The sequence below is a fragment of the Neltuma alba genome, unplaced genomic scaffold (assembly GCF_004799145.2).
Source record: "Neltuma alba isolate B1F8T4 unplaced genomic scaffold, ASM479914v2 tig00010661_pilon, whole genome shotgun sequence".
Classification (NCBI taxonomy): Eukaryota; Viridiplantae; Streptophyta; class Magnoliopsida; order Fabales; family Fabaceae; genus Neltuma; species Neltuma alba.
The window spans coordinates 314,312-340,807 of record NW_021635506.1 but is presented as its reverse complement, the minus strand read 5'-3'; the positions used below and the strand labels follow the sequence as shown (position 1 = coordinate 340,807).

Sequence of the window (26,496 nt, the reverse complement as noted above, 5' to 3'; positions counted from 1 at the left end):
GTCTCTTCATCTGTATTATGATTCAAGAGGATAACTAAATTTTTAACGTCGTTTATAATTGTAAAACAGTTTTAACTAATTTATATATTAATTTTTTTGATGTTTCACTTTTCCTTTTAATTAATGCTCATCATTTAGACTTGCTACGACAATGTCGATATTTTAAGCGACCCTCCTATAGAATGTAGGGATTATTTTTTTTCCATTAGACGTTTAATTATCCCTTTCTTGTGCAGTTTTGACCCTGCGAGGCTTGTATACTTAATCTTATACACTTAATATACTTTTTTTTTCCAGCAATATACTTTTGTTTAATCATATCAAAATAAATAGATTTTAAAGTATCAATAACATCAACAATTACAATAACGACGAGAAGATTTATCCTACTAGATGGGGCTAGCTATGTGGATCACACGGCGTCATTGTACTCTGTTAACAACCAAATCTTTAGATATGTTGTTGACTTGGAGGTTTTGTTCAATGATCTTATTAAGTATTTTCCTCGACCTTCTATCTCTTTTTATAAGACACCAAACTGTCTGATTTACCCTTCTTACCGGTACCACCAATGGCATTTTCTACGTATGCCTAAACCACCTCAAACGATGTTCAACCATTTTATTTTCGATGGGCGCCATACCTACTTTTACTTTAATATTTTTATTTTGAATCTTATCTTTTGATCCTCATTTCTACTACTCCAACTTTAAGCTCTTATTTTCCTTTTAGAGCCCAACATTCACTATCATATAACACAACTTGGTTTTATAGCAGTCTAATAAAATTTTCCCTTAAGCTTATTAGGTACCTTTTGATCGCAACTAACTCCCATAGTCTTCATCCACTTTAATCACTCAACTTATATTCTATGAAAAACGTCTCCATTAATTTCACCATCCTCATATATAATGGATCTTAGATATTTGAATTTTGATACTTAAAGAATGATTTGACCTCCTATCTTCATCTCCAAATTACCATTGACTTGCCTCTCTAACAAAATTACAATGCATATATTCTGTTTTGCTCTTACTCAGATGAAAACCTTTCGACTCCAAAGTTTTTCTTCATAACTCCAATCTAGAGTTAATTTCTTCTTTTAATTTAGCCATGAGAACTACATCATTTGCAAACAATATGCACTTAAGGATTTCTTCTTGAATAAACTTGGTTAGAACATCTAGAACAATATTAAATAAGTAAGGGCTTAAAAAAAAATCCAGGTGTAGGCCAATTTTAATAGAGAAGTCTTTTGTTTCACCTCCAGGCATTCTTGCACTAGTAGTTACCCTTTCATACATATCTTATATGGCTTTAGTACACACCTTTCTTTTCCAAAGCTTTTTAAAGTATTTCTCTTGGCTCATGATCATAATTTTTTTTCAAGTCAATAAAAACCATACATAAATCCCTTTCTTTATTCCTACACCTTTCCATTAACCTTTTTAGTAAATAAATCGCTTCTGTTGTAGATCTCCTTGGCATAAATCCAAATCGGTTCTCAGAAATGGAAGTCGCCAATCTCAACCTATATTCAATTACTTTTTCCTACAACTTTATTGTATGGCTCATAAGTTTTATCTCTCTGTAGCTTACCCAATTTAAATATCTCATTTATTCTTTTAAATAGGAACTAAATTACTTTTCTTTCATCCATTCGACATAGTCTTAGAGCATAAAATTTTATTAAGAAACTTGGTTAGCCACAATTCACCCTCGTCACCTACATAGTTCCAAACGTTAATAGGAATACTATCAGGTCTAATGGCTTTACTATTGTCCATTTTCTTAATAGTTGTCTTAACTTTTTTAATGCAGATCTTACTGTAAAAAGCCAAATTCCGGTCCTCTTTACTAATTAGCAAGTCCTCCAAGTCCCATGTTGAACATTCACTTCCTTCATTGAGCAACTTGTAAAAGTAAGCCTTCTATCTATCCTTAATATCTTCATCAATAACTAATACTTTATCTTTTTCGTCTTTTATACACCTTACCTAGTCCAAATCTCTTTTTGCTTTGCAATCTTGTAAATATTTTTTTCTTTGACTTTGTTTCTAACTCCTTATAAAACTCTTTATACACTTTAGAAGGAGTTTCACTCATTATTCTCTTCGTCTCTGTTTTAACCAAACAATACTTTTCTCAGTTTTCTGCATTATTGCATAAAGTATCAATAATATCGTTAACAAGAATTTATCATAGAAAAAAAGGTGTAAAAAAATCCTGTCATTAATTAGAAATAAGTACTTTAAATATATGAAAGAAAAAACTAACAAGAGTTGTTCTAATTGGTAAGAAATTGGCTCATAACCCACACGATTACAAATTCGAATCTCGCTCCTGATGTAATAAAATAAAAATATATTGAATAATCTAATCTTATTTAAAGAAATAAAACATATTCAAAGTGACATCTAATAATTATATCTATACTATATATTTATTTCAAGGGATATGGTTTCAAAAATTTAAATTAGTTAACATAATACCAGCCAACTAGAAGTTGACTACAATTTATTAAAAAAATTATTTCATAACAAACCATTATATAACCTGATTCTATTAATGAAGCAAAATATATATAATCCGACGTAGCAAACAAATTTCCAAAGATATATTATTACGAGAGTAATATCCAGAGTGCTCAAACATTTCCAAAACGTTCACATGGAATATGCAGATTTTTCTTCTTATCTCTCAATGACCAACAGTAATACAATCTAATCACTGATTGAAAAAAATGATTGCTTGAATTAAAGCGTCATTAACAAAGATATAAAGTCAAGCCAGGGCTGATCTAGTCATCTCATAAGCCAAGAAGCAAGCTGCATTTGCTGGGACACTTCTAGCTATTGCAGGACCAAAGCCCTTGTACAGACCTTTTAACCCTTCTGAAGCTAAAATCTTCCTGAAGGCATCAATGGTACCGCAAAATTTTGGCTTTCTGTAATCATCCACTTGAATCACACTCTTAACCACATCAGTTGGGTAGACCACCAACCACACTGAAGCTCCAGCCAAGCCTCCAGAAACAAGCAAGGAGCCCCTACTTAGCCCTGATGTATCAGAACCTCCCGCTAGAAACTGCTTTATCGCTTCATATACACCGAACATGACGGCGTTTCCCGGTACCTCACGTGCCATTGTTGGAACCATGCCCTTGAATAGACCTCTCACTCCCCCTTCAGATCTTAAAACTTGCCTGGCCACATCCATGGGTCCTCCATACTGGATAGCCACAGCAGCTGTTCCAGAACCTGCAACAACACTTTGTGCTTGCAACCTGAAGAGAGAAACCTAATTACCAGTTAATCAAGATATCTATACATCTGTATTACTACCTTCAATCCTAAATATAAGAGCTAGTTGACTAATTTGAGTAGATTAAGGAAATAATTTAAGTTAGTTATTTGTAATAAATAGATGTTGTCTTTCCTAAAATATCCTTATTAATCAAGTTCATTGGCTAGAACTACCATTATCAGAAGAACTATTTTGAAAAAATAAAAATAAATATAAGAGATAAAGTGAATTTGGGTCTTATATTTAAGACCAAAATAAAAGTTAATGAGGTCTTATATTGAGGACCAGATGTACTATATCATATAAAATTCATAGGAGGCCACATTAGGCATTACTCATGAATCATATTGATGGGCACCTAAACGGGATGGGGAACTGTACCCCAAAAACCAGCTATTGAGATTGGAGAACCAACCCCCTTAAGTACCCTATTGAGCATCTCATAGTATTGTGGAACTTAGTATATCATACTACCAAGTCTCCATCTCATACATATTGCAGTTCACTTGAAAATTTACGCAAAGCATAGACCCACAGTAGAGTTTCAAGCAGAAGTCAAGAAGACAACTGGCATGTTGATGATAAGCTTGCGAGGAGGTGCTTGTATTGTTTGGATCTTACTACTCTCATCCTCTTCATATTTAAAAGAGAAACATACAAGAAAGAAAAGAAAAACTTGGAACTAAATTTAGGTGATTGCGTATAGATCAATCTAACCATGGAAAACACACAGACATGTTAAAGGCCAGTCAGAAAGAAACAATAGGTTTGGCAAGTCTAATTATGATTAATGTGGTCTATAGAATTCATATGGATCAATACTACAAAAGAATTTCTTTATAGAAAACGAAATCAGAAGGGAGATCATCATTGACCTGCATTTGATAAGTTCAGTGGGGCAAGCTAGAATGGAAACTACAACTCCAGCACCAGCGCCACAGACAACCTGCTGTTTCACGGTAAGTGCCGCACCAGGATGGGACCTCAATAAGGCCTCCATTTGTCCCCTGGCCGAGAACAGGACAGCGTTAAATGCTGCTACTGTGGCAAGTGGTGCACCCATCCCTTTGTATAACCCTCTGGGACCTTCAGCAGCTAATGTCTTCTTGACAGCATCAATAGCACCTGAATACTTGGGAGGCTGGCCAGCAAGTGGTGTAGGCTGGCTTTGGAGCTTGACCTTGATGGTGTCAAAAGGGTGTCCACATACTAATTGCGCTACACCTCCAACTGTGCCAGCAGTAAGGTCCTTAGCTACCTCCATCTGCAAAATTAAACTCCATTCTCAAGGAAGATCTTATATTTCTTCAGACTATTGAACATAGGTTGAAAATATCATTTCCTTTTACTAGCTAAGCTGACTCTCTTGTGCTGGGGGGAAAAAGTGATGAAGCACAACAATTTACACATCGAATGAGATAAATTACAAACGTATCTGATATAAGTATTAGCGGCTTTGCAGCAGAACAAATATAATTCCTGACTCTTCATGGGTGTGAATTTGCTGGTTGCTTCAAGTTTCAAACTTAAAAAATGAGATGGAAGTTGAAGGAATATATTTTTACTGGGGCAAACAATTCACCCCATAGAAAGCTAAATTGCACAACTTAAAATGCTGGCATTAATAATTTCAGACTGCAAACCCACACACAGTCAAGTAATTTTGTCACAACTGATGTTTCCATTCTCATCTTTGTCTTATATTTGACAATTGACAAGAAGCAGCGACTTAGATGCACAAGAACATCCCTGCCTTCTACCAGAACATAGAAGCTATATATTTCAATTCCGTAACAGCTCAATAAAGTTCAATAACAAACCCGATACCCCTACTGTTTTTTATATCTTTCTTTGGTTCAGAACACGCTTGTAGAAGGCAACAATTTGAAACGGAAGGTAAAAGAAATCAGAAATCATACTTAGACTCAGAAAGCAACCAAGGCTGATAAAACTAATTCCCTAAGAGTAGGTAAATTAAATTGATCCAACTTGTTTTGTATCCACCACAAGTCTGAACAGGGGTGAACCAATCAAAAGTTTTTTTGCCCCCCTTTCAGTGTGGGGGGTTTTGGTGTTTTTTTTTTTTTTTTTGGGGGCGGGGGGTACACTTCAAGCTCTGTAAAAAATCTCTGGGGCACTAGTCCCATGATTCATGCATATGTTGGGCTTATACTCTCAAGAAATTTTGAATTGGTATATATGAGTGGGTCTGCTGCTGTCTTTGTAGGAGTTGACAATATTGTGCCTGTTTGGGATCATGATGGAAATTCCCTATAAGCAAGTTTCACGCCGAGACAAAACTCCTCTCACATACTTGCCTCGTATTCCATAAATCACTATTAAAAAGCTACTTATAAGCTACTTATGAGCTGTTCCAAACGGGCCATTATCACCCAGCCATACAATACATAATTTTGGAAATTCAAACTCCAAGGAATAGCTAACGGTAAAAGAGCAGAAAAATAGCGGATTTAGAATAGTTCTTAGCTCTAAACTGCCACAATTTCAGATGACCAGCTCCAATTCTCAGAAAAAAGCTGCCAGCAATAGGTTAAAAACCAGCAAGCGAGGTAAGCTATAGCATACAGTTCATGGTTGCTTGATACATCCCCAAAATGACACCTAAACATAGGCAATCTATCTAATAAACTTCCACAAAAGATATATATGGACTACAAATATTGAGTTTAGAATAACGTAAATCCATTGTACTCCACAGCATTAGTTTGTTCTTAAACCTCAAAAAAGGAAAATTGAACCCAGGCTTCCATCTAACAATTACAAACTACGGGGGATTGCAAAGCGAAGCAAGGGGTATGCTGATTCCTTTTCACGCTTGAGGTCTCAAACTGAGAATGTAGACGTGTCGTTCATAACTAATTGGTGGACATGTCCACATTCTTACCAACTACGACCCACTTGACTGAAATATTAAGATTTACTAAGGAAATGTTCACTGATTTCCGATAAATGCCACAAAACTTGACGAAATTTTACAACAAACTCACCGAACAGAAAAAGAAAAGGCCACCAAACCTTTGTAGAACCTTACCGAGCTTCTGGCTGCTTCCAAAGAACTTGACGGAAAAAGGAACCAAATAGAATATCCAACGCCTTTGCAAGAGTACTATTCCCGAGGCAAACAAAGAAATTACAGTATCACGTTGAAAAGATGGGTGAGATGATTAAGCAAAAAGCTCACCAGATTAAGGATTATAGGGTGAAACTCACAAATGGGCTTTTGTAAATATAAACAAAATCAACAGGAACAGAAGCAGAGAAAGAGCACGATCGTGCAGAACTAAAGAAGAAACAACCAAATTTGCTTCAGGTTCTGACGCTGACGAGGGAGTTTAACGTGGACCCCGTCAGTCCACGTCAATCAAGACAATGAATTAGACACGGTGTGACAGAAATGGCACGTGTGTCTTGCCTTTTTATTAGACCAATAATGCAAAGAGTACCCACCAGGGGCTGCGCTGGGGCTTCACCTTTTTTTTTAATATTAGGAAATGTGTTTCACAATTCACAGTTCACTATCATATTTAAGCTCAGTTTCGTAGCCAATTAGAAATGCAATTGCCCAAGAAATCCTTAATTATAGTACAATCACATTTCATATTTTTTCTTCCAAAAAAGAAAAGAAAAGGAGGAGTGTGCCCACACATCTTTTGGCATAATAGGAGAGTGAAAAAAAAATAAATTGTCCAAATTTTCCACAACTTTTTGTGTGTGTGTATTTACATTAATAGGAAGTAGAATATGTGTGTGTATCCCCCCCCTTTTTTTAAATATATTAGGAGTATTTCCGTCTTTGTCTTTTCCCATGTCTCTTCCCTCCAAGTTAGCATTAAGTTTACACTGAAAGCTCAGCAGCTTCTTGTATGACTTTCATGGTCCTCTTATTCAAATGGTGAATTAAAATGGGCACATATCTGAATTAGTTAACCATGACCATTGAAAATTGAAATACTGAAGCAACATGCCATACTTTTAGTGAATTATTAAATCAAGGATACAACTCTTAATTCCCCAATTATTATTGCATAAATCTCGATTAACAGATAATTTCCGAATCACATATAAGCTGCTACAACTACCAACAGTATCTTTAATTTCTTGATAAAAAGAAGACACCTTCCATACCAGTACTTAGTAGGATCCTAGTAATGGATTTATTTGGTTCCTCTCCTCCGGTACCATATATACACAGCGTGATAAAAATAAATTTACTATGTAACTGCAAAAAGTATTCATACCAGTCATATCCTCCCTCTATTTTATTATGGTTTGCCAATTCATTTCTTGGGTCTTAAGATAACGACATTCCTTGTGTCATGGGCCAATAATTTATAGCTTTGATCGCTCTCCTTGTGGCATTACTGGGAACTCCCTTGTGAAGATCATAACCAGATAGATCATGATTCATGGAATCACTTTGAAGGAGCCTCAATCCTTATTTTATGAGATCTTTTGCTTGGCATGTCTTGTATATGCTCTTTATTAAGGTATCATCTTATTCTTCTTCCTATCATCATCAGCGTCCTTCTCGGGCAATTTTGTTTGTTGGTTCCAAGTTTCTTCTGATATTTGCTTATATCTAAAATTTTTTGACCATGTTTATTTTCTAATTTTCCATGATATTTCCTTGTCTTTCTGGAGATTTTCTCCTCGAAACTCTCCTACTGAACTTATATTTATATATTTTATCTTTTTATTTTATAACATAATTGCTTTTATTCCAAAAAACAAAAAAACAAAGATAGATCATGAAACCATGCCTATGGAACTCACTTGCCCAGCACATGACATCTAGCATGCCACATATCACCCCCGTACACGTTACAAAAAGCAAAGGACACATAGTATTGCCTTGCCTTAGCCCCTTTCCCAACCAAAGAATCATTCAGTATTGCTATTGATTGTAATGGAAAATGAGGGAGCAGTGGTGCAGAGACGAATGCAGTAGATAAACAGGATAAGGAGCTTCATTACCCTCATCACCTTGAAGACATTTTACTGTGAAACTAAAATACGTGGTTATTTATATAATATTCAATTTTACTGTGAGTAGGGGGATCTATGTAGAGAAATATAATGTAATTACAAGACAATGACCTACTTGTTTATGACCATTTAAACTAATTTATTTATTAATTTTTGAAAAAAGTATTAAAAGGACCGAAGTGTCCCGCATTGGAGGATGATGGTCAGTGACAGAGAGCAGTATCAAAGGAGAAAAGAGAATGCAGCTTTAGGTACTGTGCTTCGTATGAGGGAAATAGAAGGGAGGGGAGGAGAAGGAAAATTTTAATGAGCTTTGTTTGAAAAATTTAAAAAAGTGAGATTTTAAAATTTTAATAAAGAGAAGAAGTAATATAAAAGAATAATAAAAAATTAATTAAAAATTTTTAACCCAATTTTTAAATTGAACTTATTAAAATTTTTCCTCCCCCTCCTCTTATTTTTCTTTATACCAAATAGATCCTTAGTCTCAGCCGTTTGGTAAGGATTACACTAACGTAATTAACTTTCATTTCAATTTTGTAAATCTCAATAAAGGTAATTTCAATCACCCAATCTAGATGATTTAAAAGGATAGTTTAGGAAGATCAACATATATTTGTGACAAATAACTAACTTAACTAATTTTCTTAATATTTTTAAATTAGTTATCTAACTCTTATAGTAATGACTGATACATAAAGAGATTTACAAGATTTGATATAATAAGGCTTTACAATGTAAAAGCTAAATATTGCTTTTAATCCTTAATATAAGAGTTAGATAAGTAATTTGGAAAGATTAAAAAAATTAGTTAAATTAGTTATTTGTTACAAATATATATTGGTCTCCCTAAACTATCCTCTTCAATCATATGCATTGGATGATTAGAATTATCTTCTAGTAGGAAATTCTTACAATTAATAAGGATATTTTGAGAATAAATAAAAAAATAAAATAGATTAAGATCTTATTAAATGCGCTTGGGGCCCTACGCTGTACAAGGCCCCATATACACACACATGATCATTGGCAAAAAGAAGAAGAAGATAATTATACGATGTCCGTAATATATAGATATTTTTAGTATTTAACATGGAGTAGACCTCAATAAAATATGCGCTCAATTAGGCCCAATATATTGGTGGCAAGTGAATAAAATATTCGAAGTGTTGATTTATTTTCTGAAGTGAGGACAGTAAGCAAAAGTTTTGGTAAAAGGAAACCGATACTCTTATCTTAGACTACACTAAAGATTACATTCTTTTTCACATATATGCATTAGTCATGAGATGTTATTGACAATGCTTGTAACAGTTATTTCAAAATTAAAATTGCTTAAATCATATTTAAGATTAACCATGTTATAAGATAGATTGAACGTATTAGTCTTTAGTCATGCCATCAATGGAAACTGAAACGTCATAATCTTTTGATTATAGAAATTTAATAAGTAATTTTGAAGCTTGAAAAGCTAGAAAAATATTACTACCTTTGATCTTAATTATAAAACCTTATTTGTCATCTACAAACAAGGTTTTATAATTAGGACTGTAGATAGTATAATATTAAAAAGTAACATCTCCCTAGACTCTTTAATATTTTTTCCCGCAGCCTAAAAATCCCTAAGCACAGCGTTTCGAGTGTAGTAACAAATGCTTTAAATCATACTACCTCCTGCACGCAACTAAGGAGCCTCAAATTTGAATCTAGATTTCACAACTGTACCTAGTGTGCATAATTAGAATCACTATTAAAAAAAAAAAAAAGAACTAAATTGTACCATTCATTGCACCTGAGTATGTAGAAAGTTTTGGCTAAATATAAGCGTAAAGAAAGAAACTTACAATGGTAAAGGATTTGCTAAAAGTGCAGGTATTAGTATGGAAAAATATCTATTCACCTGTACATTTAAATTTTCTAACTAAATCAAACTACTTTCCTTGATATTAAGAAAGTGGGTATCTGTTCTTCATAAAAAGAAAAGGAGAGCGTATGTAAATATCTCGTCATTTTTCATATATACATTTTAAACAACAGAAATATTAACACACTGGGGACTTGCCACTCCATCAACAACAGACACCTCTCACCTAGCAGGCATAACTTCTATTTTACTCCTTTCAAGAGTTGTGTCATCACTTGATTCCCCGTCGTCCCTGAGTTGTAATGTTACTATAGCCCTTCCATAAGATAATACCTTAACATGTTCTGCATTCCACAAATTTAACAGATTGACATGAGCAAGAAACAATCACAATGCACAAGACAGGCTATAGGGTAATCAACTATTGTCAGGTGAAATTCACAAGCACAAAGGTAATCAACTCATGTCAAGTGAAATTCATAAGCATAATATACTTGTTTACTCGTCAAAGAAGCAAAACAAATTAGGCTTCACTGGAATCATCTTCAAGTAATGGCGTCATTTTGTCTCTTCTAGATGCAGCAGGTTGTTCGTCAGCATCTTCGTTGAATAGATCAACACTTTTCAGAAAAACCCCTGCAGAATAGGTAAGATTAATTCTCTCCTGTTGATAACAAAAAAGTCAACAAATAGCAGCAGGAGTCTTCAAGCAACAAATTCCACGAGGAATTCTGTCAAAATTGTTACATCGTCTTTCTGGATATCAACACAAAGTTATCATCAATTTCCAAACTATAGCTTTCAGACAAATTAAAATCACATTTAGAGCCGGGATTGACACCCCCCCCCCCATTCGTTAGAGCTTGTGCCTTCATAAATTAAATGTCAGCACAAGATGACAGCATTGCTACATTTCTGGTCCCCAAAAAAAAAAAAAAAAATCTGCACAAGAAGTCAGGCACTCAATTTCTCCACTTCAGTGAATTACAGCATAGCAGCCAAATTTGATACTTCTGTTCATTAACATTGACATGATTCCGCATATGCTAAATAAAATATTGCTGCTTGGCTCTTAATAAGAGTTTCAAGATCTAGTCATTCTGGTTGAGTTTCTTTAACAAATGCCCCCATTTATCCATCCTGATGGAATGAAGTTTAATCTTCCAGCAATAATAGATAAAAGGATGCGTTAATATCGCCAAAGTATTTGAAAAAATAACCCATAAGCAGTTTAAATTACCATTTTCTCCATAATGTGTTCTGAAGATTTAGTTTAACTTTGAGGATAAAAGATGTAAGTAAAACTTTTCTAGTTTGACACATATATTGCAGAAATTATGAACAGAAAATTAAAAAAAAAAAAAAAAAAGGCACGGCACTCACCTATGAACCACATTAAAGCAGCAAGAAAGAAAACGGAGGTCAGAATAAGGGATGTCTTCCTCCAGTTGTGAATGTGATCCTGTGAACGGAAATCCAACATGACCTTATGTCAAAGGACTAAATAAACAAGACCAATACCAATTACCACCTAAACATATAGATCACGTTAAGCAGGTCAGGAAACAATGGCATTGATAGATCCAGAATGGACGGATATCACAACGGTGTGAGTAAAAAATGCTTTGAGAAAAAGTGGGAATGCAATTTATAAACCGAGATAATATCACTGTAACCGACACCAGAACAGGTTAACACGCGAGCAGAAACCATGTGTGAGAGCGATTCTTGCATGGAAACTATGGCCAATGACAGTTCTTATTTCTAGAATTTCCACTGTCTGTCCCACCAAAACTCAAGGGGCATATTGCTAAGCTATCTAAAACTTTTACATTAGAGGGAGAAGCAAATAGAGACCCACACACAGCATTTTTTAATCTTTTAAACTAGTTTAAGCATTTATCATAACAACTTTCCTGTGGTTGATAATATGAATCCCACATAAATTAGAAAATGAAAATAAATTAGAATTTAGAGTATCCTCCCCTAAATTTTATTGAAATTACAGTCCTCCCCTCTAGCCTAACAAATTAAGCACTATTTTCTGCACTTTCATGTCATATACTAGCCTCTCAGAGAAGAGAAGGCTATATATGAAAAGGATAGTTTATCTTCAGTATCAAGTTTACAAGCGCATTCTGGGGCCATAAATAAGATATTCCAATCAAAGTAAATGATTAAAGCATATAAAAATGTGATTTGCTAACATCAAGATCTGGAAGTAACCAAACAAGTCAAAATATCAAGTAAAACATTAGTAAACACCTGCAGCATCCCAACAAGAGGCGAGGAAGGTACATCTCCAAATACATGGATTGAAACAGTGGAGATTGCCATCGATAGTGGCCTCAAACTTGGTTTTACACAATGCAAGGAAATATAATTCACAGGAGCCTGCAAAAGTAATGTCATGTCATCAACCAAATATTTAAGCAGTAACCCAAACAAAGCAACAGACAACAACAACACAACTGAAAATAAAAATACCCAGCATAACGCAGTGGATCACCATATGAAATGTGTAGGATGCCATTCTAGAAGACTGTGAATACATTGTATTTACTGAGTCGCTTTCTATAAATGTTTAGGTCACTGAAGGAATTTAATCCACGTAGATAATTCAAAATAAACAAATAAACAAGGGTGGAAAGAGATAGCAGGGCAAGTCATTGAATCAAAGAGAAAAAATTTGAAAGACAATGCATATGGACTTGGGTGGATAATAAATAATGGTGGCTACAACCGAAGAATGAATAAAGCAGCGGTAACATGGAGAATCAAAGAAGCTAAATATGAACATTTGAACAATAAATTCATTAAATTATGCTTACAACTACAATCGAATCAATTATAACACGTAAATAATGGAACTAAGCAATTCTATTTTGCATGAAGTTAAAACAACCTAAAATATACTACTAAGTACCAACTACCGCGGAAGACCATTTTAAAATCCAAAGAAAGATAAATAATGTAGAATTAGGGGGGAGGGGGAGCACTAAATTGTTTGCAGGGAAATCTATTTTTTGCGTGTATCTAAGGAAGCAAAAGAGGTGTGATATGATCAACTATCTGGTCTCTAAGTTGAACCACGTATGGTCTCGCCAAAAATGATTAGGTGTTTTGGTTAAGAGCAACAGTAGAATGTAAAACGATGCATAATATTCAATGGGACAGCATACACTGGTTTGTTTTAACCAACAGATCAGCATCTCTTTCGAGGACACTCGAAAGTTCGGGAGGTCGGGTAGGATCTCTTTAAAATATGGACTCTGAGATACATGGGCTTCGAGACTTTGTCGGATCTCACTCATTTTTCCAGACCCATGTCTCCCTAAAGAATATAGCAATTGATGGAGTCTTTGCTAAAAGAGTATTGAAAATTCACTCTGCCATATTATTTCATATGATGTGGGTACAATATATAGAGTCTCATACTACCGGTTACAATCAATCAGTAATAAATGAAAGATATTGCAATATCACAAGTAATCAGGAATTCATTGTCTAGCTAGAATCATGGGTAAATCATGGAGAGAATAAAGGGAGAGAATCAGGGAGAGAATCAAGGGCTTCTAACACTCCCCCTCAAGCTGGTGAGTAGATGTCAACCATTCCCAGCTTGCTTCGAAGCCCTTCAAACTTGACTCTGGCTAACGGTTTGGTCATGATGTCAGCAATCTGATCAGTTGAACGCACATAGTTCAAGTTAATGATGCCATCCTCGACCTTTTCTTTGATGAAGTGCCGATCAATGTCAACATGCTTTGTTCGGTCGTGATACACAGGATTTTTGGTCATTTCAATGCTGGCTTGATTGTCACACCAGAGATTCATAGGTCCTTCATAGGAGATTCTCAATTCCTTCAGAAGTCTAATCACCCACATTCCTTCACATACCCCCAGGGCTACAGCTCTTAGCTCAGCCTCAGCACTGCTTCTTGAGACTACTGTCTGTTTCTTGCTTCGCCAAGTGACTAAGTTTCCCCAAACATAAGTACAGTATCCTGTGACAGATCTTCTGTTATCCACAGCTCTCCCATGATCTGCATCAGTGTAGACCTCGATGCTCCTTGTACTCCCCTTTTTAAAGAATAGTCCTCTTCCAGGGTTGAGTTTGAGGTAGGTGAGGATTCTGTATACTGCTTCCATGTGTTCTTCCTGGGGTTGATGCATAAATTGGCTTACCACTCCAACTGCATAACTAATGTCAGGCCTTGTATGAGTCAAGTAGATTAGTTTGCCCACAAGTCTTCTGTACCTTTCTGAGTTAACTGGTGTCCCTTTTGGTTTCACTTCCAGATTGCATGACTCTTCCATAGGAGTCTCACTAGGTTTAGCCCCAAGTATTCCTGTTTCGTGGAGTAAGTCCAGTGTGTACTTTCGTTGAGACACACTTATACCCTTTTTGGATCTAGCAACCTCCATTCCAAGAAAGTACTTCATTTGGCCTAGATCCTTCACTTGGAATTCCCTAGCCAGGGCCTTCTTGAGGTGGGAGATAGAAACCTCATCACTGCCAGTTATGACTATATCATCCACATACACAATTAGGATCGTTACCTTTCCATCACTGTGTTTGACGAAAAGAGTGTGATCAGCTTGTCCTTGAATGTAGCCAAACCTTTTGATCGCTTTGGCAAACCTGTCGAACCATGCTCGTGGAGATTGTTTCAGGCCATATAATGATTTCTTCAATTTGCAAACTGAGTTGGGCGGAGCTATTACTCCATCTGGAATTTCCATGTACACTTCCTCCTCCAAATCTCCATTTAGGAAAGCATTCTTCACATCTAGTTGATGTAGGGGCCAATCAAGGTTGGCAGCTAGGGACAGGAGTACCTGGATGGTGTTGAATTTTGCCACAGGAGCAAACGTTTCTTGATAATCAATCCCATAGGTTTGGGTGTACCCTTTGGCAACTAATCTTCCTTTGTACTTGTTGATGCTGCCATCAGGATTGAATTTAGGGGTGAAGATCCACCTGCAACCCACTGCTTTCTTGCCTTTAGGAAGTGTGGTGATATCCCACGTGTTATTCTCCTTCAAGGCTCTCAACTCCTCATATGCAGCATGTTTCCAATTAGGATCTGTTACAGCCTGTTGAAATGTTTCTGGAATTTTCACCTGTGAGCTATTCACTACAAAAGTTTGCATTCTCGCAGATAAATTGCCATAGGAGACAAATTTTTGAATAGGATGTTGAGTACACGATCTTACCCCCTTTCTAAGTGCAATAGGCCATCCCAGTTCTTCAGGATCCAACTCCGGATTGGAATCATGTTGCTGCCTTGGAATGGAAGGAACCCTACTACTACTGTCCTGTTCACCTGATTGAGGACTTGAGTGCTCTGTCACCCCTGCATCAATTTCAGCATTGGTTTCCATTGGGTGAGGGATGTTTGTGGAGTTTTGGTGTTCTGGAGAAGGTGTAGTAGTAGGGGTTTTTGGTTCCGTTTCCGGTTCAGGGATGTTGTCTTGAGGCGGTATGGTTATAGGTTCGGATGTAATTAGCCATTCTACTCCATAGTGCTCCCCCTGAATGGGTAATTTGGGATAGTAAGCATCATCCTCATAAAAGACTGTGTCTTTGGAGATTATAAGTTTTCTGGTGGTGGGACAATAACACTTGTACCCCTTTTTGGTGGAGGAATACCCGAGGAAAATGCATTTTTCTGCTCTAGCACCTAGTTTGCCTCCATCATGTTTATGGACAAAGACGACACACCCAAAGACCTTTTGAGGGATGGTATTGATGATAGGTGAAGTGGGGTAAGTCTCGAGGAGCTTTTGAATAGGGGTACTAAAGTGGAGAATTTTAGAGGCCATGCGGTTGATAAGATAGGCTGCGGTTAGTACAGCATCTCCCCAAAACAGATTTGGAACATTTCTTTCCATCATAATAGCTCGGGTCACTTCCAAAAGGTGTCTATTCTTTCGCTCAGCAACTCCATTTTGTTGAGGAGTATAAACACATGAGGTTTGGTGATGGATTCCCTCCTGCTCAAGAAATTCCCTAAAGGCTCCACTCACATACTCTTTGGCATTGTCACTTCTCAGGACTTTGATGGTAGTTTGGAATTGGGTTCTCACAAACGAGTAAAAGTTTTTGAAAATTTGTAGGGCTTCGGATTTCTCTTTCATAAGGTAAACCCATGTGACCCGGGTGTGATCATCTATGAATGTGATAAACCACTTTGTGCCTGTTCGGGTGTTGGTTTTGGCTGGTCCCCAAATGTCGGTATGGATCATTGTGAACGGGGTAGAAGGTTTGTAAGTATGTTTGGGATAAGAGGCGCGAGTTTGTTTAGCAATTTGACACGTTTCACATTGGAAAGGAGAAGAATTTTTATTGAATAAAGTTGGAAACACATGCTTCATATAATCAAAGCTGGGGTGGCCTAATCTTTGATGCCACAACATTACATTTTTATTCTGAGAGTTGGAGCTAACCATAGCTTTCTTTGCTCCTGCTGTCTTCATATCCTTTCCTTCAAAGTAGTAGAGTCCATCCCATTCTTTAGCAGTCAAAATCTTCCTCCCCGAGGTCGAATCCTGAAAAACACATTTAACATCATCAAATATCACCCGACATGCTTTCCCTTTAGTTAATTTGCTCACAGAAATAAGATTGCAAGTAAGAGCAGGGACAAACAAAACATTATGGATTTCCAGATCTTCAGATAGAGCCACACTGCCAACACCCTCAACTTTAGTATACAGTCCAGTTGCCACTTTTACTCTAAGGTTCTCATGGCAATATTTGAGGGTTTTGAAGAAGGACTTATTACCAGTCATGTGATCTGTAGCACCGGAGTCAACAATCCAAGTCTCATCACTAGTTATCATTGCATTGAGGGCTATAATGGAATTACCTGACTGTATCAAGTTCACGTTGGGAACAGATTTTGATTTGTTTTGTTTTTCAAGTATCTTACGAAGCATTTGAAGCTCTTCTCTGGTCAATTGGTCTCCATCATCACCTTTTTCTTCAGAGGAGGTGTGGTGGCTCCTTCTATCTTCCCGTTGTTTCTGTTTCCCTTGAGTTGGTTTCCCATGTAGTTTCCAGCATTCATCTCTGGTGTGGCCTCTCTTGTTACAGTGGTTGCACCACTTGTTCCCTTTCTTCTCAGGGCCCTCTGATGTCTGGAACCCCCTCGTCACCAATGCCGAGCCCTCTGCTGCGGTCAGGCTGCCTTGAGTGAGGTGTCTTCGGCTTTCTTCGAACTTAACCATACTGAAGACTTCAAATAGGGATGGCAGCGGCTTCAGTCCCATAATTCTCCCTCTCACTTCTTCAAAAACATCATTCAGGCCCAACAGAAAGTCATATGTTCGTCCTCTTTCCACCAATTGTCTGTAGTAATTAGCATCATCCATATCCTTCCAAGGATGTACTTCAAAGAGGTCCAATTGCTGCCATATCTTTGTCAACGTACTGTAGTATTGAGTCACAGTTAAGTTGCCTTGTTTCAGATCTTTGAGCTGCCTCTTTAGATCTAATAAGGCTGCAGTGTTATCGAGGGTAGAGTAGGTCCGCTTAGCAGCATCCCAGATTTCCTTGGCTGTACTTGCAAGAAGGTATCCTTCACTGATTTCGAGAGTCATTGAATTGCACAACCAAGACATCACCTGATTATTTTCAGCGAACCAGGTATCAAATTTGGGATCATTATGCGAAGGTTGTGTTGCTTCTCCATTGATATACTTCTCCTTACGCTTCCCACGCAGATACATTAATACACTTTGAGACCATTGGAGATAATTGCTTCCATTAAGTTTGTGGGCTACCCCCATAGCTTGAGGTTCAGCGGCTACTGTCAGATCTGAAGAAGGAGTAACCACCGGTGAAGAAGATGTACCGGACATGAGAACCCTTGGAATATTGCGAACAGACCCAAAAAGTGGTGGGAATTCTGGGTTATCCATCTTCTGGGTCTCTGGGAGGTACTGGAGGTCTCTGGCGGCGGCGCGTGGGCGGCACGCGCTGGTACAGTGGCGGGGCGTGGCGGCGCGTGGGATTCACGCGCGGAGCTTGTAACGGCGCGTGAGGGTCACGCGCAGCTCCGTTGGACGTCGGCTTCTGGGGACGCGCCGATCTGGGGACGCCGGTGAGGCCTGGAGGGGTGGTGTCGTCCACGGACCACTTCTGGTTCCAGTTTTGAGGACGCCTCACTCACTCTCTCTCTCTCTCTCCTCGCCGTCTCTCTCTCTCTGGCTCACGGCAGACTCTCCAGGACCCTTTCCAAGCTCACACGCTCTGATACCATGCTAAAAGAGTATTGAAAATTCACTCTGCCATATTATTTCATATGATGTGGGTACAATATATAGAGTCTCATACTACCGGTTACAATCAATCAGTAATAAATGAAAGATATTGCAATATCACAAGTAATCAGGAATTCATTGTCTAGCTAGAATCATGGGTAAATCATGGAGAGAATAAAGGGAGAGAATCAGGGAGAGAATCAAGGGCTTCTAACAGTCTTATTTTAATTTTTAAACATAAGGTAAGAAGAAGGGGTATTAACTAAAATTAAGCAATAAACCTAAAAAGGAGACACAAGTTCTGGACAAGATTATCATCTTAAATCTAATTATCAAGTCCTTAAGCGAAGCATCTGAGACCATAATCCAGTACAATATCATACACCTGCTATGCAACAGAAATAGCTAGTCAAGCACTGATAAAATAGCTGCTTTTACCTGCGTGGCAAAAATCAGTAGTTCACCTATAGCAAAAAGGACCAAGAATCCAGACAAGCTTTTAAAACAAAATGCACCCAAGCAAAATATTGCCCCAAGAAATGTTGCTCCAGAAAGAAGCTGCAACAGTAATAAACGTACCCTAAATAAGTTAAGTAAATTAATAAAAATAAACATCCAAAGATGATTATGCAATGAAGACCTAGACATAATTGACGCTAACAAAAGATCCATGAAAAGGACATGGTCTCCAACGGCATCATCAAAGGGAAAGATGCCTAGGATATTTAACATTTAACTTCTGATTTTCTGAACTTATATTTAGTAGAATGACGTCTTTGAAGGTAGTATAGATAGATAGATAGATAAAAACAACCTCAATTCCATAAATGATATCTCAAAAAGCAGTGTTGTTATAACAGGTACAGGTATTGTGACTATCTCATAACCAGAAACACAGAAGAAAAATAGGAGACAACAAATTTACCAGTGAACGCAGCTCTGAATTTTGGTCAAAATACATGGGCGGGTTTATGTGTAATAGTTGCCAATACTCATAAACAGGAAAATTTCTAAAACTGTTGACTGATAGCTGAAAACCATGGAGTTGTGTATCAAAAAGCATCAATTGCGAGAGGATAGATTGTTTTTGAAGTAAATTATGGTTAATATAATGATCAAGTTCTTATACCAGATATAATGATAATGGTAAAACCTGATTTCCTCGTTTCTTGGTTAAGAAACTTAGAGATCTTAAGCGATCAGCCCTCTTCTCAAGTATAGAGTTTTAAGTGGGGGCTAAAAAGCAGACAGGTAGGTCGTTCTTTCACATTACATGTGAATGAAACTCAATAATACCTTGAAAGCATTAGAGATGGTTGAATTCATCCTATCAAGAATCAAGCCTCCAGCTAATGTGCCCAAAATTCCACAAATAATGGTCACACCTCCAAATAACAGGTCAGCATTACTCTGTCAAAAAGAAAAAAAAACTCAGTTGAACTCAGGACATTGCCATATAGACCAAGGCTCAAAGATAATACCCGGTTGCATTGAAGTCAAAGGGAAACACACAAAAAGTGCAAATAACAGCAGAGAAAGGAAAGGAAATAGAACTATATTAAAAGGGCTACAAGTGACAATACCATATGGTAAATATTATATCCTGCTTTTGGGCCCCAGTATGAGTAAGCTCCAATGACAAAAGTGTATGATATATAGCCTGGTAATCAACAAATTTATTTTTAACAAAGGAATTCATTTAACGGAAGGACGAGATATACTAAAAACAAGGATAAAAAATCCTCCAAGAGCAGCAAATAAAAAGAAGTAAAAGAAAACTACATCAGCTCAAAAGACTAGACAACAAATAAACCACAATTGTCCCAAATAATAATTTAAATAGTTACAAATTGACTATATGGACGAAATTTCTCAAAATTGAAATTTGTTCCAACTTATCAATCAATAATGTTGAGAAAAATATTTTAAACAAGTTTCAATTTTATAGATAGTTAACATGAAGCAAGGATTTTAGAATATAAAACAAGCAGAAAAAGTTAATTCTCAGAAGGTAGAAAGAGTCAACAAAAAGTACGTACCTAGAACATTTATAACATACACTTGATCATGCAAAAGAGTCAGCATGTCATTCCCGATTCTCGTGAACTGATTCCACATTTTGGAAGTTGACCTGACAAAAAGTCACCCATCATTAGAGGCAAATAGGCCATAACATGAGGAGAAGCAAACAAGTTCACCAGCCCATTCTGATCATATCATCAAGGTGGACTTCCTTCAATGCTATAAAGTATTACTAGTTATACTCAGATTAACTCCAGCAGAAAAGTTAGCCACTACACGAGCTATCTATCTGCAAAAGTGGCAGAACTGCTTCACATGAGATGGTGTCAACTTGAAAATGGTTCACATTATTCGCTGCTGTCAATTTTCAAGTATTATGTTATTGACGTGATCATCTTAAAGTGACATTTTTAAGTCAGATAAATTTCCCTTCAGGACGTCAACTGTTCTCTTAAAGATTAAGTAGCCTAATAAGAATGAAGGTTATTGTAATTAAAATTGTCCACCCAGAACAAATCTGTGAACAATGCGGACAGTAAATGAACTCTGCACCTAAATTTCTTTGTTTTCATCCCTTTTGAACACCAAAAAAAAAAAAGGGGTTTATCAGCTGGATTTCAGATTTTCTTTTTATTAGCATTAGAAAAAGAGGTCATAGACACTGCTGAAACAAAAAAGCAACAACGAAAAATCGTCACTCACTTGGACTCTGTGATAAAAGCTTGATCTACAGCAAGGGCGTCATCATCTACAAGGGAAATCTCAGATTTTGAGTATAAACATTATTTAGCACCACATGAAAAGGCAGTAAAATAGAAACAGATATATGAAGCTTACAAACAGAATTATCCTGAACGGATCAGTGACATAATAAACATAGGACTTTTTATCAAAATGAAAACTGGTGTTAAGAAATTATAGGATGAATTTAACAAGAAAAAATTTTGAACTTACATCACTTAGCACTGATCTTGTCATGCCATAGCTTTTCACTGAAAGCTAGGCATGTAGAAAAACCCTGATCTAATACTAAACCAGACAGCACATATTGAAACAGAAACATGGATACACATACAAGATTTGAAGATGTTCTTGTACTCAATGAATGACTGCAATTCATGTATTATTTTTTAAATGTAAATTGATACCTCATTATCTATCCTCTTCTTTTCATTAGGGAAACGGCTCATATTTTTTTAATTTTTGGTTAAGATTTGAGGTATTATGTAAAAAATCAAGGTAAGTTGAGTTTCCTTCAGTCTAAGGATCTCTAAAAGGTACCCAAAAGATTTTACTACGGAAGTGATACTTTAGGCCTTAGGGTTTAGTGACACCTTCAGTATTGGGACCAAATGTTTCAACAGATATTAGTGTCTCCCTGGTTTCCATCGGAGTAAAGCCTGTGTATTCAAATAATGTATTAGTAACATGAATTCCTGACGTTCTGGAACACATTGCAATTAAAAAAAAAAAAAAAAAAGCATACCTCTCAATTGCAAAGGCTCAATTGCAAAACCCAGAATAGGAAAAGGAAGCATCAAAATTGCCTCGCCCCAAAATGCAACACGCCAATTAACAAGGCTTCCAACCTACACAAAATTAAAATTTAGAATATTGTCTAGTAATGCATTAGTAAACGAAAGTCATCATTGTATAAGCTAAGTAATTCAAGTAAATGATGAGTTTGGACATAAAAAACAGCGGATAAGTGAATCATGATGGTAATTTCTATACCCAACATTTTTCACCATACAGCACCATATCCCATAGTCACAGTATCATACAATTACTGTACAGGTGTGCAGGGGTAGGATGAACTAACACAACTGTAAAAATAGGCATGGTTGAACAGGTGGATAACTTGTAGAGTGAGGTACCCTTTGTCCACTCAATCTTCTCTTTTTGGGGTGAAGAAAAGAATTTTACTAAGATAGGATAAGGAGACAAATGAGGAGGATCAGGTATTCCGATGAGAAAGCAAATAATAGGAAAGCAAAAAGCAGTAAAAACAAAAAGTTAAGAATGCAACAGCGCTGATCAATCCCACTGTACATCCAAATTGGCTGTCGCTTTAAGAAAAATATCATGAGGCCAACACTGTGAAGAAGCTCCATCTTAAGTTATTTAATGGCGACCAGAATTGCCAAATTTAAGATAATAAGAACTTAGCTAAGCATTAGTTACCATCACTTATAGATCATGCCATATTCCTTTGATATGTAAAATTATTGCTCATACAAGAAAAATTAAGGTTTGAGCCAAGTTAATGGCACGTGAGCAAAGCATAAAACTTAGCCCAAGATTACCCAAACCATAAACACGTAAACTTACAATTCCACCATAAACATAGCCCAAAGCAGTCCCAGCTGGTATACACATATAAAACATAGCAAGCCATGCTGTTTTCTGCAATCAATAAGGCATTCTGTAAAGCTGCAGCTTTGCTCCAATGGATAAATAAGTTCAGCTAATTCTAAACGGGAAGGGGAAACCCGGACAAACCTGTGCAACAGGAGCATTATCATCTATAAATGGGGCTGCAAGGCTTATGAAGGATGCCTCACCCACACCAACTAGCCTACAAAACCATTGCCATCATTCTAATTCAAAAGTATTACTAGAAAATGCTAATCTATAGTGCCTTGCCAGAACTGAAAATCCCCCTTACATGCGGCATATTGTGATAGACCAAAAATCAAAGGAACTACCACAGCCAGCTACTGCAAATGTCCAAACAGATAAGCCAACTCCAATCAACCGAAATGGATTATGACTGCAAATACAATAGCAAAATAGATCACTAACTATCATACCTTTTAAAGGAAAGTATATAGATTGCAAAAGTAAAATTAAGTACTAATGCTCCATAGCTAGCTGAATATATTAACTTCAGCCAAATGTACGGTTTATATTATCGCCTTCCAATGCAGTTAGTTTTTAATGTCTTCTAGCAATCTTTTTTTTTTTGGCACCAAAGCACAACTAAATGCTGAAACTTTTCATGCTTTTATCAGATATCAATCCCCATAACTGTCTAGATTGCCACTTTGCCAGTGTATATAAACAAGATGGCAAATATCAAACGGAAATGTCCTCTCTATTCATTGATAATTAGTTTGACCAGAAAAGCACAAATAAATCAATTTAAAACAAGATGACAAATATCAAATGGAAGCTTCCTTATAGAATCGCCATGACACTTGTCTTTAACTTGATTCAATTCCGCAAAGAGGAATACAGGAAATGTCCATTTACCCATTTACAAGGTCCAATGGCTGAACTTTGTCATCAGTGCAAGGTCTTGTTTTTGGTGATATACAATTTATAAGCAAATAAATTTCAAAACACTGTCCCAAATGCAGAATTCGCTTCTTCGATCAGCTTAATTATTTTAAAGATGGACTCTAGCAAAAGTTCATGTAAGAGATAAGATCTACTTTTGACCCAATACCTAATACCTTAAACTTTGAGATCATTATTTAGATTGGAGTTTTAGGCATGGCTAACATTAGATCATGCACAAAGTTAAAATAGCATCTACATGAAACTACAACTTATCATATGATTATTATCTCATTATATGGGCTAAGTATGCAAAATCTCCAAGAAAAAAGAAAGCTGCAATTTTGAAAATAAATGAATCTATATCAAGCACTCTTCTGCCCCATGCTAACATGAAATGACTGCAGTTTCTGCAGGGTCCATTCAAGTGTTCCATGAGATACATAAACACATGAAAAGCCAGTGTATATCACGTTTTGAGAAAAACTTTATGGTTCACTCATCTCATTAGATAACCTAAATCTCATCTCATTAGAGTATAGCATGTTCACTCGGTTTAAAAAAGCTTAGGAGGCTGGAGGTCAAGAATCAAATTGTTCACCTTTTGGCCAGAGATGCAAATATAGGAGAAGCAACCAGAAGCCCAACCATAAATGCTGATGACAAGATTCCATCTTGAAAATTGCTCAACTTGAAATCCCCCCTGCAACGAAAGCAGCAAGCCACCTTGAAATGATGCTAAGCCAATTAACAAGTAAAAATAAAATAGATCCTTCATTATGTATAACAGTGACAACCACAATTTGAATTGAACATCACCGGGGGAAAAAAATACTTGAACAAAAAGGCATTTGCATTAGCACATGATTGTGGTATCTGAATATGGTATAACATGAAGGAAACATGAGCAATATCAAACCTATTTTACAAGAATGAACTCCTGGATATAAAAACTAAACAATGGTAAGCATAAAAGCCTCAAGCCTCAATCCTCTATCAGCTTCACATTTGCAGAAAGAGAAATAGTTATGTAATTCATCAATGTTCTTATTCTTGTCTCCTCCTTCATTGTCCAAGCTACAAGTTCAAGTTTTACAAAGATCAGGCAACTGAAGTCATTCACAGTTAAGATGTAAATTTCAATGGTCCGTGCAATTATGATTCCAATTGTTTGAAATTTTACCTGAACATCAGCAAATAAGAAAATAAAACTATAAAAATCATCAATGATTAGTAACATCCATATGCTCTAAGTATTCAGTATTCACATGTCATCTCATAATTCGGAGAAGTATCACCAACAATCCTTAAGTCTGGGAACCAAATTTTAGGCCCCAGTAAGGTGCATTTCAAATGAATTTTGGCAACAGTATCAACGTAAGAATATACCCTGACAACTTTACATGGTAAAACAAAGCTTACAAATAGAGCTTACTGAATTCCGCTACCCGAAGTACAAATCCCACCGTCAGTACAAGTTTCAAGACTTCCATTAACACCATTACTGGCTATGGCTCCCCGATCCACGTAGTTTATCAAATTAATGACACAAAATATAATAAGAAGCCTGAAGCAAGAGAAAACTTTATCAACATTTACAAAATACACAGGAATAATCAGGGTTTGTCTAGATAAAACACATAGAATTAAAATGCAATTTTTCTTTTGGAAATCAAAACATCTGCAGTTGCATCGTGTAGACATGAATAGCTAAGCAAGGCAACTTCCATTGCTTTAGTATCCCATCACATATGCAATCCCAAGTGCCACAATGCATCATAATATTTTGAGACATTAAACGCGTCTTGACCAAGTCGAACCTCCAGATATCCTCATATTACCGACTTGCATACTAATTTTCTGGAAACACTATTATTTTCAGTTTCACAAATTACTAGTTAGGAGGAATCCATCCTGATAAGAAACCGCAGTATTCACTATTCACATCTCAGAGCCTCAGAAGACCTTGGCAGCAAAAATTAAAACCCCCATATAGAACTAGCTCACATAAACACAAGCAAAGGCAATAACTAGAGGAAACATTTAATCCAGATCAAAAACCACTTTTTCTCTTTCCAAATTAAGAATTTAAGACCGTATATTAGTAGATAACATTAACAATGTGAGATAAATAATAAAGTAAACCCAGGGTCCGGAAGGCGGTTCCTAATTTTACTTTTCATTTCTCCAACTCAATCAGCAACCCCTTCAGAATCCACTAAACATGGAAGTAGTTAGCTACACCAGCCCATTCGAGGCGAAAAAAATAAGAGGGTCAAAATATAAAAACGGGGAAAGCTGGCTAGTTCATACAATATACTTCAAAAATAAAGAGGACGTAACAGGACAGGATAAATTCGAAAAAAAGAACGCGAAATTAGGTTTCTTAGGCCTTAGCAGAGAAGAAAATTGCTTCCTTTGCCGCTAATTCACAATCCTGGCTAGAGATATGAGATGGAAAAGGAGGAAAAAGATGAAATACCTTTTAGGCGTAAACCATGATGGAGAAGAAACTGACTTGGTGAGAGAGTCGTCTGCCATTTTACCACCTGAATGGAAGCAAGCAGCAGCAGAATTTGGGCAACGTTGATAAAGAAATTAGAAGAGGTTTGGCCAAAGAAGAGGCTCGGCTTGAAATTCAAGTTTTCGCGCAGGTCTGGTGCTGTTATAGGCCAACTATTATTGTTGTCATTCATCGGCATATAATTTATAATAAATTATTTATATATTGGTATATTACATAC

At 36.5% G+C, this 26,496-nt stretch overlaps 2 protein-coding genes across 3 annotated transcripts; both read right to left on the bottom strand.

The window, feature by feature from the left end:
* Positions 1 to 2,585: 2,585 nt before the first annotated feature.
* Positions 2,586 to 6,647, bottom strand: LOC114758003 (mitochondrial carnitine/acylcarnitine carrier-like protein). Its single transcript, XM_028946988.1, has 3 exons — positions 6,359 to 6,647; positions 4,182 to 4,570; positions 2,586 to 3,286 (listed from the first exon to the last, which is right to left on the bottom strand). The coding sequence occupies exons 2-3, from the start codon at positions 4,568 to 4,570 to the stop codon at positions 2,785 to 2,787; spliced, it is 891 nt and encodes a 296-aa protein (XP_028802821.1). The 5' UTR covers positions 6,359 to 6,647; the 3' UTR covers positions 2,586 to 2,784.
* A 3,422-nt stretch (positions 6,648 to 10,069) lies between these two features.
* LOC114758001 (probable sphingolipid transporter spinster homolog 2) lies at positions 10,070 to 26,402 on the bottom strand. Of its 2 annotated transcripts, none has more exons than XM_028946987.1 (17): positions 26,235 to 26,402; positions 25,188 to 25,319; positions 24,354 to 24,455; positions 23,139 to 23,243; positions 22,973 to 23,048; positions 22,802 to 22,876; positions 21,957 to 22,059; positions 21,805 to 21,870; positions 21,173 to 21,218; positions 20,488 to 20,579; positions 20,032 to 20,108; positions 19,745 to 19,858; positions 18,887 to 19,006; positions 12,443 to 12,571; positions 11,561 to 11,639; positions 10,680 to 10,813; positions 10,070 to 10,521 (listed from the first exon to the last, which is right to left on the bottom strand). In XM_028946987.1, exons 1-16 carry the CDS (start codon positions 26,291 to 26,293, stop codon positions 10,701 to 10,703), a joined length of 1,488 nt encoding a protein of 495 aa, XP_028802820.1. In that variant the 5' UTR covers positions 26,294 to 26,402; the 3' UTR covers positions 10,070 to 10,521; positions 10,680 to 10,700. The 2 variants fall into 2 exon arrangements, with proteins under 2 accessions (XP_028802820.1, XP_028802819.1); XM_028946986.1 differs by having other exon boundaries at positions 10,113 to 10,521; positions 10,672 to 10,813; positions 26,235 to 26,401.
* Positions 26,403 to 26,496: the final 94 nt, after the last annotated feature.